General features: G+C 42.0%; 2 protein-coding genes across 5 annotated transcripts in view; one reads left to right on the top strand and one right to left on the bottom strand.

Moving 5' to 3' along the window:
* MLH3 (mutL homolog 3) overlaps nt 1-10665 on the top strand; it is a 28871-nt gene extending 18206 nt beyond the window's left edge. For all 3 annotated transcript variants that reach the window (XM_007117121.4, XM_055088623.1, XM_028496203.2), the window contains 4 exons: nt 6065-6088; nt 6194-6272; nt 8419-8570; nt 9532-10665. In XM_007117121.4, coding sequence (XP_007117183.2) covers nt 6065-6088; nt 6194-6272; nt 8419-8570; nt 9532-9654 — 378 coding nt within the window. In that variant the 3' untranslated portion in view covers nt 9655-10665. The remainder of the gene's footprint in view (nt 1-6064; nt 6089-6193; nt 6273-8418; nt 8571-9531) is intronic.
* EIF2B2 (eukaryotic translation initiation factor 2B subunit beta) overlaps nt 1-16446 on the bottom strand; it is a 34258-nt gene that overhangs the window by 6985 nt on the left and 10827 nt on the right. The gene's annotated exons all lie outside the window — the stretch shown is intronic.

Here is a 16446-nt window from a genome sequence, read left to right as displayed (position 1 = left end):
CATTTTAAATACTTACGTGTTTCGTTTTTTTTAAAACAATTTATTTTGTATTTGTTGTCTTTTCTTTCCTCCTTTCCTGTTTTCTATTAGAGTTTTCTTTATTTCTCTTTTTTTCCCCTCTACTGGTTTAGAAGGGGAATTTTAGCTTGCATATATAACACAGTTTAAAGGTAATTTGTTCTTCTGTTCTCTTCATAAACTGTACACAAACCTTACCAACCTTTCTCTTGTACCACTTTTCTCCCATCTTCCATTTTGTTGCCTATTTTAATTCCACCTTGTCTTTAATCCCCCTGGTAGACCTTAATTTTAGAGTAAATGTTTATTTAGCTTAACCAAAATGTTTTCCATTCTTTGTTCACTATTGCTTCTTGCATCCTACTTATTCTTTGTGTTCAGTTTTCTTTTCACTGAAGTAAATCTCTTAAAAGTTCTTTTGTTAAGAGTCCAGGAATAAAATATTTTTGAAAACATCTTTATTCCACCTTCACATTTGCATGATTGTCTAGCTAAAAATAGAATTCCATATTCTTATTTATCCCTCAAGCATTTCAAAAATATTCTGTTACTTCTGACATTCTATTTTTGCTACTGAAGTCCATTGTCAATTTTATTATCATTACTTTGTAGGTAACCTGATTTTGTCTCTGGTTGCTTTTAAGATTTCTCTGTCTTTGGTGTTCTGCCATTTCCCTATGACATATCTTTGTGTGGATTTATTTTGATGTCCTTCTTGAGATTCATCTTACATATTCAATTTGGAAAATATAGTTATTATCACTTCAAACATTGCTTCTTCCCCTCTTCTCTCTCTTGCCTCCTAGAAATGCTATCAGATGTCTACTGGACCTTATCATTCTATTCTCCATGTCTTTTGCCTTCTCTTTCATATTTCCCATGTTTTTACCTCTCTGTGATGTATTCTGGGAAATTTCCTCATTTATCTTCCAGTAAACTAAGTTCACTCTTCATCTACTATTTAATTAGATGTTTAACTTGTCCACTGGGTTTTTTATTTCAGTGACTATTATTTTTTTCCAGAAGTTTTATTTGGCTCTTTCTCAGATCTATCTTTTCTTTTTTCATGGTGTCCTTTTTTATTCATTGTGGTTTCTTAACTCCTTCTTTAGCTCTTTCTGTTTGGAGCATGGGAAAATCCACATCAACTCAGTCTATCATTTTTTCCAGAAATCTGAATTACTTTAGTAATATTTAAAAATAAAAAGTAGAAGATAGATTTAGTGGATAAAGTGTGGGATACATGGATATAGGAAAGATTTGAGGTAGAGAGCAGTTGAGAGGCTAGTGCACTGGTGCAAGTAAGACAGGATGAAAATTTGACTAAGTCAGTAGCAATGGGAATGGAGAGGAGGGACATATTTGAAAGGTAGAATCAAGAGGACCTGGTGAGCAAGAGAATATAAAAGAGATAAAGGAGAAGAGATAAGTAATGATTCTGAGGGTTCTCACTCAGACGACTAGAGGGATGGTGCCGTTGACAGAAAAAGGAAACAGAGGAGGAGAAGTACACCTGGCTAGGGAGTTAGATTATGAGCCTTAGTTTAGACACATTGAATGTGCCTTCAAATGGAGATGTCCAGTGGATGGACAGACTTTGAGATCTAGCACTTGGGAAAGAAGTCAGGGCTGGAGTATGTATTTGGGGGTTAACAGTATACAGTTGGCCCTTGAACAACATGGGTTTGAACTGTGCGGGTCCACTCATACTCGAATTTTTTTCACAAAGTACACACTACACTACTACAGGATCTGCAGTTGGTTGAATTCCCAGATGTGGAACTGCGTCTACGGAGGGCTGACTGTAAGGTTATACAAGGATTTTCTACCGCACAGAGGGTTGGTGCCCCTAACTCCTGTGTTGTTCAAGGGTCAACTGTATATATTTTGATAATACCAGAAGCTGGAGAAGGGTCTAACAGACGTGCGTTTGTTCAGGGAGAACATGAAGAAAAAAAGAGAGCCAAGCATGGAGGCTGTGGAACACCAGCATTCAGTGTGTATATGTTTTGGCAAAGGTCTGGAAAGCTACTGCTGAAAAGAAGAGACTATAAAGGATGATTGAAAATATTTGGTCAGAGAAGGAGGAGGAAAACCAGGGAAAAGTAATATTGCCACAGCCAAGGGAAGTTTTAAGCAAGAAGGGAATGGTCAACAGTGGCCGGAGAGTACTAAAGCCTGAGGAGTTGGATTTGGCTGTCAGGGGACACTGCCTGCCTTGTGGAATCTGTTCCTAGGGGTGGGCAGGGGGTCAGGAGTGAGGGAAGGGAGAAAGGGGAGCTAAGGAGCCCTCTCTTTCCAGGACCTCGGCTACATACCGAAGAGATGGGGGCGACAGCTAAAGGTTAAGGGTGTCAGGAAGTATGGGGCAGGACACAGGTGAAGGAAGGGTTTTTGTTTCCTTTCAGATGGGAGAGACTTGAGCATGTTTGTAGTCTAAGTGTGAGAAGACATTTGAGAGGAAGAGGCAGCTAACATGCCAGCTTTGGGATCATCTTGACTTTACCCTTCCCAGAACTGCCCTTTGATCAGACCACCTCTGTTTGGCTTTCAGCAGTGCTCTTTTCTCCCAACAGAGCTTATTTTCTCCAAGGCTTCTCTTCCAAATTGTCTTAAATCCAAGAGATAGGATCTGTTAGAATCTTTTATAGTAATTCAATCCTTAAGTATTTAACGAGAAAATTATAATGAAAACTTTTCCTAAAGTGACTTCAAAGAGTACTGGCAGAAAGTTTACCTCAAACTGAAACAAGGCTTATGGTTTCAGCAAGTCTTGATTATGTTAAGTCAGGCTGATCAGGAGAGATTTTGTTGATTCTGAAAGAAGCTGGAACAGTTCTGGTATCTTGAAGAAGAGGTAGTTACTTGGATCTAGCAGTTGAAAGATCACTAAGACATCTTTCTATAAAGTTCTATCCTCTAGCCTAATGAATGAGCCTTTTAAATATTAAATTATCTAGCATTAATGTTCAATTTGAAATTGAACATTTGAAATATGAAACGAATAGAGAATAAGATCCGTTTCCCCTTCTCCATGCTTACAGACTGATGTTTTACAAGTCCCAGATATATAAGCACAAGAGAGAATAGCAAAGAAGTTAGGTTTGATCTGTATCCACACTAAACTTTGTTAGTGGTCAGGTATTATGAGACATCTTTCTATTTAGGTTTGTTTGGGAAAATATGTGGCTTTTAAAAAATACACAGATAGTATCTACCAACTAGCTCTTGGTAACTGTGCTCATTTATAAGTATGGTGGACTAGTCTGTAAATGAGGCAGGGAAGAGAATTTTCTTTTTTTTTTTGAAGTTTTAAACTTTTAAATTCTTTTTATTTTTTATTTCTTTTATTGGAGTATAACTGCTTTACAGTGTTGTATTCTGCTGTACAATGAAATGAATCAGCTATATATATATATACCTATATCCCCTCCCTCTCGGACCTCCCTCCCACTCCCCTCCCCCATCTAGGTCGTCACAGAGCACCAAGCTGAGCTTCCTGTGCTTTATAGCATGTTCCCACTAGCTATCTGTTTTACGCATGGCAGTGTATATATGTCAATCCTAATCTCCCAGTTTGTCCCACCCTCCCCTTCCCACCCCCCGTGTCCATATGTCCGTTCTCTACATCTGTGTCTCGATTCCTGCCCTGCAGATAGATTCATCTGTACCATTTTTCTAGATTCCACATATATGTGTTAATATACGATATTTGTTTTTCTCTTTCTGGCTTACTTCACTCTGTATGACAGACTTTAGGTCCATCCACATCTCTACAAATCACCCAGTTTCGTTCCTTTCTATGCCTGAGTAATATTCCATTGTATATATATACCACATCTTCCTTATCCATTCATCTGTTGTTGGACATTCTGGTTGTTTCCATGTCCTGGCTACGGTAAATAGTGCTGCAATGAACTTCGGGGTACATGTGTCCTTTTTTTTTTTTTTTTTTAAACATCTTTATTGGAGTATAATAGCTTTACAATGTTGTGTTAGTTTCTGCTGAATAACAAAGTGAATCAGCTGTATGTATACATATATCCCCATATCTTCATAACTCCTCCCTCTTGAGCCTCCCTCCCACCCTCCCTATCCCACCCTGCCCATTTTGAATCATGTTTCTCAGGGTACATGCCCAGCAGTGGGATTGCTGGGTCATATGGTAGCTCTATTTTTAGTTTTTTAAGGAACCTCCATAGTGTTCTCCATAGTGGCTGTATCAATTTACATTCCCACCAACAGTGCAAGAGGATTCCCTTTTCTCCACACCCTCTCCAGCATTTATTGTTTGTAGATTTTTTGATGATGGCCATTCTGACTGGTGTGAAGTGATACCTCATTGTAGTTTTTTAAATTTACTTTTATTTATTAATTTTTGGCCGCGTTGGGTCTTTGTTGCTGTGTGCAGGCCTCCTCTAATTGCAGCGAGCAGGGGATACTCTTCGTTGCGGTGTGCAGGCTTCTCATTGCAGTGGCTTCTTTAGTTGTGGAGCACGGGCTCTAGGCATGCGGGCTTCAGTAGTTGTGGCTTGTGGGCGCTAGAGCACAGGCTCAGTAGTTGTGGCGCACGGGCTCAGTTGCTCCACGGCATGTGGGCTCTTCCCAGACCAGGGCTCCAACCCGTGTCCCCTGCATTGGCAGGTGGATTCTTAACCACTGTGCCACCGGGGAAGTCCCTCATTGTAGTTTTGATTTGCATTTCTCTAATGATTAGTGATGTTGAGCAGCTTTTCATGTGCCTCTTGGCCATCTGTATGTCTTCTTTGGTGACATGTCTATTTAGGTCTTCTGCCCATTTTTTGATTGGGTTGTTTTTTTGATATTGAGCTCCATGAGCTGTCTGTGTATTTTGGAGATTATTCCTTTGTGTGTTGCTTCATTTGCAAATATTTTCTCCCATTCTGAGGGTTGTCTTTTCATCTTGTTCGTGGTTTCCTTTGCTGTACAAAAGCTTTTACGTTTAATTAGGTCTCATTTGTTTATTTTTGTTTTTATTTTCATCACTCTAGGAGGTGGGTCAAAAGAGATCTTGCTGTGGTTTATGTTAGAGTGTTTTTCCTAAGTTTTCGGGAAGAGAACTTTCTGAGTCTGGTTTAAAAAGAAGTCTATCATGTTGTAATCTTAGGAAGCTAATTTTTTTTTTTTTTTATTGCCGCACCGCTTGGTTTGTGGGATCTTAGTTCCCCAACCAGGGATTGAACCCGGGTCCCAGCAGTGAAAGCTCTGAGTCCTAACCACTGGACCACGAGGGAATTCCCAGGAAGCTAATTTATCCATAGCCATTTCTAGGAGTAAAGAAACCCTGTGTTTTCTTATAAAGAAATTATTAAATGTGCCATATCTCAAAACAGTTTTTAACCTCCAGAGGGTAAACAAATTAGTAGGATGAAATAGTGTCTGCTTTAAATTTCTTTAGTCCTTTTGTAAATATTAACATCTGCAGGGATGTTGCTATTGAAAAGGCTACCCTAGGGACAGAGATATGCAAAGGAGGAGAAGTTTCTCAACAAAATGCCTCGGAGAGTAAGCTCTTTGACCTGAAGGGAATTGTCACACTCAAAAAATGCCTGTGAGAACTAAGTGACTACTTATTTTTATGATATTTAAACAAGTGTTATACTGAGTGCATAGTTGTATTGACGATTCTTGTGTATTTATTCTGTTTATGTGCAGTATTAAACATGTTCTAGCTAAGATTATAAATGCAAACAGACAGCCTCTTAGCGAGAAACCTCCCTGATATTCAGTTGAGTCATTAGGCTACCAGTTATATAACCTCATGAGTTGATGAGCTATCTCTGGAGAAAGCTTCAGTAGCTAAATACATTCTCCATTCAGTAAGAGTTCTTTCAGTTGTCTTGGTATTTCGTATTCAAAGTGCCTTACAACAAATAAATTATTTGCACCTAAGTGCTATATTGCTGGAACTCTTTTCTTCAAGAGGCATATTTTAAAGAAGAAAATTGGAATATTTTGTAAATTATCAAAGGGCAATTATAACATAGCAATCGATTAAGGCCTGCTTTCCTTTTTCTCCTTGTAGGAATTTATTCAAGAACAAGTGGAGGTAAGCTTTTCTCTTATTTTGGGGTTTCACACAGAGACACCGCACACAGAAAGCTCCATTGTCCCATTTGCTTTTCCATTAACAAAGGATGTGTTTATGCATTAGCTACTCCAGACCACAGGAGGCATCCAAGGGACTTTGCCACTGACTGTCCAGAAGGTGTTGGCATCCCAAGCCTGCCATGGTAAGACTCTTGACACACTAGCTATTGAGCGCCTTTGCATGCTGCGCGCTGGCGGGGTTCAGCAGTTATGAAAGAAGTAGAAGACACGATTATCACCTGCCTCTTGGAGGGTTCAGTTTAGATCAGGAAGCAATACGCTAAAAATGAACCCTAAAAAATTCCTTTTACAAAGCAAAATACCACCATATATATTGGACCATAATGCAGACTGACTTATATGAGTGGAGGAGTAACTGCATTTTGAGTCAAGTTTTGAATGAGCTGAGGGACATGGATTCAGAGGAAGGGAGAGTTTACTACAGGGGAGGAAATAGCCTGTGCAGAGATCCAAAGGCAGAAACAAATTAGTTATATGAGGAGCAGCAAAGAATATCAGGAAATTAAGCTGGTGAGGAAGCATAGAAACCTAGAAGGTCACAGCAAAACCTTTAAACTTTATACAGAGGGCAAGAATCATTGAGGGTTCTTGAGTAGCGCAATATGATAAAATATAGAAAACGGTATTGGAGGAACTTACTGTAGGGATCATGACAGCCACAGAATCCCCTGCAACTATCATTTGACCATGGTGGGGTGTCCACTCCAGACACCCTCCCTCCATCTGATCTCTCCCCATCCACCTTCTCCTCTCTTCACTTCCTGTCTTTTCTGGCTTTGTAACCTCAGTCCCTCATTAGTTTGTCTCCTGTAAATATCACAAACTCCTTCCCCCCTTTATCCTATCTTTACTCCTCGTATTACTCCATCCCCAATTTCATCATCTCTGCCTTCAAAGTGTATCTTAAATGTCTCCGATGTGATCGGTTTCTACTGCCGCCTCCCTAGTTCTTGCCACTGTTGAGTCCTCTGACTTAGTCTCCCCACATCTATTCTGGCTGCCCTTCAAGCCATTCTTCCCTCAACACCCAGAGGAATCTTTCTTTTTGAAACATTCCTCTGAGCATGTCATTCTTCTACCAAAAACCTGACAATGACTACCCATTGCTCTTAGGATGAACATTTTATTCTTTACCATGGCCTGCAGGGGTCTTCATGGTCCAGCCTCTGCCTGACTCTCCAGTTTCTTCTCACATCACTCTCCACCTTGCCCTTCACATTCCAGCCTGCTTCCTTGGTCTTGGTCTTGTGTGCTAAATTCTGCGCTTGCCTTTCTCCTCTGTCTGAAATGCCCTTCTGCTCATTCTTCAATTAGCCATGTTTTTCTTAACCTAAGATCTCAGATTAAATACCATTTTGTCAAGAAAGCCTTCCCTGACCCTCCTAAACTGGGTTTGGTCTTCCGGTTATATATTCTTTGATATTCTATATTTTATAGTACTTATAATTTAAACTACTGTGTAACTATTTGTTTAATGTTTGTCTCACCTATTAGATTGTAAGCATCATGAGGGTGGAGGGCATCTATCTCATTCACTGCCTGGCATAGCTCCAACACAGAGTATATACTTAATAAATATTTGTTGACTGAGTGAATTAATGTATGCATAAAGGCAGTTTCTGACAATATGAGAGTTTAGAGTAAGAAGATTATGCTAGAAATAGAAAAAAGCAGCAAATAAAATGGACACTGTAGGGAAACAGTTAGAAATCTTTTTTTTTTTTTTTTTTTGCGGTACGCGGGCCTCTCACTGTTGCGGCCTCTCCCGTTGCGGAGCTCAGGCTCCGGAGGCGCAGGCTCAGCGGCCATGGCTCACGGGCCCAGCCGCTCCGTGGCATGTGGGATCTTCCCGGACCGGGGCATGAACCCGTGTCCCCTGCATCAGCAGGCGGATTCTCAACCACTGTGCCACCAGGGAAGCCCTACAATTAGAAATCTTGGTGATAGATTGGCTCTGGATGAAAGATGACCTTGATTTCACAAACCTAAGGAGTAGACAAAAACATTGCTCTTGCCTCTTTGAAAAAACTCGGAAGGCAAAATCCTAACACGTTAAGGGATGCCTGCTACAGGGATTAGACAGACAGTGACTCCATAAGGAAAAGCTGAGCGCAGGTCAGTCCTGAAGCCAATTTCAAGCAGTATTAAAGTCACATGAAAGGAGCCTCAGAACCACGTTGCTCTTCCCAGATATTTGGCTCTGACCCAGGGCCAACACCGGTTTCCCACCATACACACCATATCCTCTTGTTTCTGTCTTTTGTTTAGGGGCCATTAAGTTTAATGACGACCTGAGCCTAGAGGAGAGCTGTCGCCTTATTGAAGCTCTGTCCTGGTGCCAGCTGCCTTTCCAGTGTGCTCATGGCAGGCCCTCCATGCTGCCGTTAGCTGACATTGACCACTTGGAGCAGGAAAAACAGGTAGAGCAATGACTAACAGGAGACTAGTTCCTATTAACCAAATGGAATCTGTCTTAATCCTTTCCCAATTACGAGAGTTTTGAAAAATATGCATTGGAAGTTTTCTTGGAAGTCTCACCATTTCATCTTCTAGCTCAAATTCAAAATGGAGTTTAGGCTGAACTATCTCATTATACATATGATGCCTTTGTATTTTTTAAGTTTACCACATGTACAGACTGATGTATCCTGAACATTTGTTGTCTACGGGCTCTAGGTTTGATAAGATGCAGAAATTCTCTCTGGGGCCACAGAAGGTTGGTAGAAACACAGCAAGTTCACTGCTGGCAAATGTAGCCAAAACAGCCAGTTGCTTGATAGTACTTACTGGAAATGGTAGCCATCTCCAGGGATCTCTAGAGTAATGATTTGAGGACCTTCAGGCAGGAAACCAAGCTTAGGACATTTTCACATTATGCTTTGGCCCTGATTCTCAGCAGTCCAGGAACAATGATGTGGATAATGCAAGAAAGGCACCGAGTGGTTTAAACTAAAGAGCATTTTCTGTCCTTGTTATAATCTTAAATGAAACAGAACGTGAGAGCATAATAGGAATGTCTATGTTGCCGCCTTCCAAAATCTTTTATTTTGCTTACCCTTCCTGTCAAGGGCTATAACGTCTTTTCTTGCATGGAGTTTTCAAGTACTAATGTTTTCTGACTCATCTAGTACATTTTACTCCATTAAGAACTTTTTGTTTCATACAACAGTGAAAAAAATGAAAAAAGTTTTGTATCCATTCCCGAACAGATGTGCCTCTAGACTGAGTTTTCAGTCCCACTTATCCTAAGGAAATCTATAATCTTTTCCGAATCCAGAAATTAGAAATCAAAACTGATTTGAGTAGCCATAATTAGGAAATACTTATATGCTCCTTGGCTTTTCATACAGCTAATTGGAGTTATTCTCTTTCTTCCCATAGATTAAACCCAATCTTGCTAAACTTCGCAGAATGGCTCAGGCCTGGCATCTCTTTGGAAAAGCAGAAGGATGTGATCCAGGGCAAAGCCTGCAGGCATCTGCGCCTCCTTGTGAGCTGCCATGAGAACAGAATTATTGTCTCGAAGGAACCAGAGGGATGCTGACTGTAGGCCTCTGGGCAGAGAGTGTGAGCAGCAAGCACTGGCAAGGTCTTGACTGAATGGGCCCCGGGCACCAATCAGCATCTCCATCTTCCCTGAGCAGATGATCCCTCCAGTTAAGTAGCCAGGTGGAATCAAGCCTAAAGACAGTTCATTCATTGGCATCCATGGACACTGGAGGTTGCCCTATAATATCTACTTTTTGTAATTTATTTGGGGATAAAATCTAATGATTAATTGTCTGATTGTCTGGTTGTTTGTGGGATTTTTGAGTGGTGGGATGGGGGTTTTTGGTTTTGTTTTGCAATTTTTTTCCAGCCTCATAGTTTGCGCTGATGTGATCTACCTGATGCTGAACTCCCAGGGGTCAAGCCTGCCTTCCCTAGACCTCCCAGAGCCTGCTCCCTCAGCCCCTCCTTCCCCCCCAGCCTCCTCCACTTCCCTCTGCTGCTGCTTTACATTCTGTATCTCAGCCTTAAAGAGTTTCTCCATGCTCATTAAAAACGTGCTGGGTAGTCTTCCACCAGGCCTATAGTTGGATTATTTTAAGGATAAAAACGACTGATAAAGAGAAGAAGCAAGGACCAGGATGGACTAGAGCAACTGTAAAGCACTGCTCCTCGTTCTTTGTTTTATTGCCTCCTTAAAACCCTTCAGCTTTGGAAAGCAATGTACAGGTTCAATGCAATCCCTATTAAACTACCACTGGCATTTTTCACAGAACTAGAACAAAAAATTTCACAATTTGTATGGAAACACAAAAGACCCCGAATAGCCAAAGCAATCTTGAGAACGAAAAATGGAGCTGGAGGAATCAGGCTCCCTGACTTCAGACTATACTACAAACCTACAGTAATCAAGACAGTATGGTACTGGCACAAAAACAGAAATATAGATCAATGGAACAGGATAGAAAGCCCAGAGATAAACCCACACACATATGGTCACCTTATCTTTGATAAAGGAGGGAAGGATATACAGTGGAGAAAAGACAGCCTCTTCAATAAGTGGTGCTGGGAAAACTGGACAGCTACATGTAAAAGTATGAAATTAGAACAATCCCTAACACCACACACAAGAATAAACTCAAAATGGGTTAAAGACCTAAATGTAAGGCCAGACACTATCAAACTCTTAGAGGAAAACATAGGCAGAACACTCTATGGCATAAATCACAGCAGGATCCTTTTGGACCCATCTCCTAGAGAAATGCAAATAAAAACAAAAAAAAACAAATGGGACCTAATGAAACTTAAAAGCTTTTGCACAGCAAAGGATACCATAAACAAGACCAAAAGACAACCCTCAGAACGAGAGAAAATATTTGCAAATGAAGCAACTGACAAAGGATTCATATCCAAAATTTAGAAGCCACACATGCAGCTCAATACCAAAAAACAGACAACCCAATCCAAAAATGGCCAGCAGAACTAAATAGACATATCTCCAAAGAAGAGACACAGATTGCCAACAAACACATGAGAGAAATGCTCAACATCATTAATCATTAGAGAAATGCCAACCCAAACTACAATGAGGTATCATCTCACACCGGTCAGAATGGCCATCATCAAAAACTCTAGAAACAATAAATGCTGTAGAGGGTGTGCAGAAAAGGGAACACTCTTGCACTGCTGCTGGGAATGTCAATTGATACAGCCACAATGGAGAACACTATGGAGTTTCCCTAAAAAACTACAAATAGAACTACCATACGAACCCGCAATCCCACTACCTGGCATATACCCTGAGAAAACCATAATTCAAAAAGAGTCATGTACCAAAATGTTCATTGCAGCTCTATTTACGATAGCCAGGACATGGAAGCATGTTAAGTGTCCATCAACAGATGAATGGATAAAGAAGATGTGGCACATATATACGATGGAATATTACTCAGCCACAAAAAGAAATGAAACGGAGTTATTTGTAATGAGGTGGATAGAACTGGAGTCTGTCATACAGAGTGAAGTAAGTCAAGAGGACCAAAAAAATATCGTATGCTAACACATATATATGGAATCTAAGGAAAAAAAATATGGGAACATATGTATATGTATACCTGATGCACTTTATTATAAAGCAGAAACTAACACACCATTGTAAAGCAATTATACTCTAATAAAGATGTTAAACAAAAACCCTTCAGGCAGGCGCAAGACCACAAGGGGCGGTGGCTGGAGCTGGCGCCCCAGGCGGCCCACAGCTCCGGCCCACAGCTCCGGAGCCTCCGCCTGCCCACGTGGGGAGCTGTCAGCTCCAGCCCGGCTCTGTCACAAGCTTGTTGATCATATGAAAATTCTAGAAACAGGTCCCTTGAAAAGACATCTAAACGTGTTGGGACTGGATTTGTGGGGGCTGTACACGTGGTGACGTAATGAAATTCCAGATTCAAGTGGATGAAAAGGGGACGACCGTGGACGCCAGGTTTAAGATTTGGCTGTGGTTCCGATTGCCTCCAGTCGGTGAGCCACCCCATGGGTAAAAGGGAACCGGCGGAGGAAGACGACCATCAAAACACGGACATAGGGACTTCCCTGGTGGCGCAGTGGTTGAGAATCCACCTGCCAATGCAGGGGACACGGGTTCAAGCCCTGGTCCAGGAAGATCCCACATGCCGCGGAGCAACTAAGCCCGTGCGCCACAACTACTGAGCCTGCGCTCTAGAGCCCGCGAGCCACAACTGCTGAAGCCTGTGCGCCTAGAGCCCGTGCTCCGCAACAAGAGAAGCCACCTTAATGAGAAGCCCGCGCACCGCAACAAAGAGTAGCCCCCACTCGCCGCAACTAGAGAAAGCCCGGGCGCAGCAACGAAGACCCAACACAGCCAAAAATAAATAAATAAGATTAATTAATTAATTAAAAAAAAAAAAAAAAAAAACCACGGGCATAGCCAAGGAACTCTCCTTCCTCCTGTGGCTGCACTGTTGTTCCCTGCTGGCTGAAGGTGCAGCCCAGGCCGCCCTGGCGGATGACACAGGGAAACCAGAACCCAAGTGGGCAGAGGTGGAGAAGAAAGGAGCCCTTGGCGAAGAAGCCTCTGCCAGGTCGTATCAGCTGTTTGCTTCCCCTCTCCCACAGTAAAAGAGCTATGGGATACACACATGTGCTGTTCACAGTGTGGCTCAAATGCCAGCAAAATACACAGTTTAATTGTTCTGAATCCTGTGGTTTCTTTCAACCCACATTTATCACCTTAACCCAGTTCATGTATATTTTGAATTATGTATCTGATCTCAAAACTGAAATCAATAATGAAGTCTCAAGTTCTGGTAGTCCACGAAGTGCACAAACATCTGATTTCACCTGAATCTATTTTGGGGAAGATTACCAATAGAATGTCTTGGTCTGATCATTTGATAGAACCAATTATTGTACATAAAACATATTTGCATATATATAAAAAATAAAAGAATGTAAGACAAAAAAATAAATAAACCCCCTTTCAGAGACTGATATTGTTCATATCCCAAACCAGTAAAATGGTGAAAGTACTATGCACTTGTTTTAGAAAACATTTTTTTGTACTTAAGTATCTCTATGTGAAAGCAATCTTCATATCAAAAATGCAGCATTGGGGCTTCCCTGGTGGCGCAGTGGTTGAGAATCTGCCTGCTAATGCAGGGGACACGGGTTCAGTTACTTTAAAAAAAAATGCAGCATTTATTCTTTCAACCTAGCCAGATATATTCTCTACGCTTTTTCAGGAGATAAATGTTACTTTGGTCCCTTTCCAATTGTATCTTGGTTTCATTACAGTGTGCCTAACTAATGGCCTCGTAATTTCATTTGGGACCGGGACTGATCTTTCTGCAGATGCTTGTTATGCCACTCTTAATCCGTACTCCCCCTACCTTTTTTTTTTTTTTTTTTTTTTTTTTGCGGTACACGGGCCTCTCGCTGTTGTGGCCTCTGCCGTTGCAGAGCACAGGCTCCGGACGCACAGGCTCAGCGGCCATGGCTCACGGGCCCAGCCGCTCCACGGCATGTGGGATCTTCCCGCACCGAGGCACGAACCCGTGTCCCCTGCATCGGCAGGCGGACTCTCAACCACTGCGCCACCAGGGAAGCCCTCCCCCTACCTTTTTAGATGACTTGATTTCTGGTTAATAAGACTCAAAAGACTAAAGTCCTATAAAAGAAAAAAAGAAAAAGCAAACAAACAGCTGGTAATGTTTTTTGCATCTGGGATGCCATACAATGAGAAAGATGTTGCAATGAGAATATCTACTTTTGTATTTCCTGACCAGCCTGCTCCCACTGGTCTTTGTAGCAAATGGAATGATTTTCTTCGTTTTTTAATACAGGAAACAAATTTGTGCTTATGGGAGAAAAATTCGTTTGCCAGCAGCCCTGCAGTGAATCTTACGGGAGTGATGAAGTAGTGCATTCACAGAAGATTTAGGGAAAGCCTTCACTGGTTTTCAAGGGGATCCTCGTAGATCCTTGTGGAATTATGTAATTGGAACCCTGAAGAATAGGCACCACTGGCCTTTATTCTTCTAAATACGTATAAGTGGTTTCATAGACTGGGAGGTCTAGCCTTAGAAAGGAGGGTATTTTCAGGGGCTCAGCCTCCAGGCCCGGTGGGGTGCCATGGCCTCTGGACCTCTGTCTCCCCTCTCCAGAGCTACATGGAGGTCAGCTGTCCTGGGAGTTTTAAAAATCTTTTTAGGTCAGACCAATCTGTAAGATTTTTAAAAAGCGTTACGATACCTCTTATATTAGGGTGATGGGGTGCGATTTCACAAGGTCTTGCTAATAATCTCAAACCCCTGTGTTCTTGAGAAGAGCAGAGGACTAGAAAAAGAAGTTCTCCAAAAATCATGTAACCAATCATCCTGCCCAGCCTGACTCTAGCAATGCAAGAGATAATTATCCTATCTTAATAATTTATGAACTCAGTAGCATGTATCAGCATAAAACCAACCAATTAGCCAAAATTATCTAACATTACTTTTATTGCCTGTTAGGGTTCTGTTTCATTCTGTTTTGTTTTTTAACTCAGGTGCCATAAGAGCAGAGATACATTTAATCTTCAAACACATGACGGTAATCATTAATAGCTAGATGGTGTTTTAAGGTTTACAAATAATATTTGCATAACTTATTTGAATTTCTTGGCAACCCATGAGATAAGGTGGTATTATTCTCCCCATTTTACAGAGTGGGAAAGTAAGTCTGAAAAATATTCTCTAAGATCACGTAGCTAGTAAGTAAAGCGGAGAGTGGTATCCAAGTTTTCTGGCTCCAAGAACAAGAATACTAGCTACCATTTTTTTTTAAGATTTTATTTTATTTTTTTTATTATTATTATTTTTTTTTGTGGTACGCGGGCCTCTCACCGCTGTGGCCTCTCCCGTTGCGGAGCACAGGCTCCGGACGCGCAGGCTCAGCGGCCATGGCTCACGGGCCCAGCCGCTCGGATCTTCCCGGCCCGGGGCACGAACCCGTGTCCCCTGCATTGGCAGGCGGACTCTCAATCACTGCGCCACCAGGGAAGCCCTATTTTATTTTTAATGTTTATTTATTTGGCTGTGTCGGGTCCCAGTTGTGGCACACGGGCTCTTCGTCACGGGCTCCTCTAGCTGTGGTATGTGGGCTCCAGAACGTGCAGGTTCAGTGGTCACGGCACACGGGCTCAGTTGCCCCGCGGCATGTGGGATCTTAGTTTCCTGACCAGGGATCGAACCTGCGTCCCCTGCATTGGAAGGTGGATTCTTAACCACTGGACCACCAGGGAAGTCCCGATACTAGCTTCCATTTACTGAGGGCTCACTATATACCAAATGCTTTGTACACATGATCTCTAATCCTTACAACGGTCCACTTAGGAAACTAGTATCTCTCTCTTGCCGTGAGACTACTAAACCTCAGAGATGTTAACCGGTTTGCTGAGAGGGAGAATTCCAGCCCACGTCTGTAGGACTTCACCCTGCACACATTCCCATTATTACCCACACTGCCCTATATCTTTTTAATTTATTAGGGATTTATCAGTTTTTAAACTTAGTGGTTTAACTGTACTTGATTCTGGTTAGCGGAGGCTTTGTTAACTTGAGAGTAAACCTTGAGAGATGAGATGTGTGAGGAAGCCATTCTTAAGGAGTTCCTTTGTCAGTAACACTCATCAGAATTGTATTGAGAAATAAAGGTGCGTACCTTCAAGAAGCTTAGCTTCAGTCAGGGAGAGAGACAAGGAAACTAATGATAGACTAGGTAACTCCCTCTAAGTGTAGGGCTCACCCTGAGTTACAGCTGTGTCTTTATTATTGAAATAAATGGAAATTAACAATTCTACCGTCAGAATTAAGGTTACATAGATGGCAATAGGAGCTAGTATCAGAAAAGCTTAAGGCAAAGCTTAGAGTGTAGGCTAGAAGGAAAAGGAGAGTCTGGGGAGGGGGCTAGGGCAAAGTCCAGAACCCAGCTGGGGATCTGGAACTCCATGAGTAGTTGAGAACGGAGAGGGTCTAGCAATCAGACGTCAGAGCAAGGCAAAAGGTCAGACACAAATGAGCAGCTGGGATCTGAGCCTAACAGATAGTAAAAAGAACAAGGCAACCAAAACAGGTCAGAGCAGGAAGGGGCCCAAGGCCAAGTTCTAGAGATGTGCAGGGGGCTGAGGAAGCCATGCCAAGCAAGAACAGATGCAGCCCATCGGTCCCTAGACGGCACTGACAACCAGGCTCAGCAGGAGCTTCAGGTGGGGGCCAGTACCGGCGTATCTGAAGGAAGGGAAGAGCAGTTTCTGGC

The sequence above is a fragment of the Physeter macrocephalus genome, chromosome 11 (assembly GCF_002837175.3).
Source record: "Physeter macrocephalus isolate SW-GA chromosome 11, ASM283717v5, whole genome shotgun sequence".
NCBI lineage: Eukaryota > Metazoa > Chordata > Mammalia > Artiodactyla > Physeteridae > Physeter > Physeter macrocephalus.
This window is presented reverse-complemented; position numbering and strand designations above follow the sequence as displayed.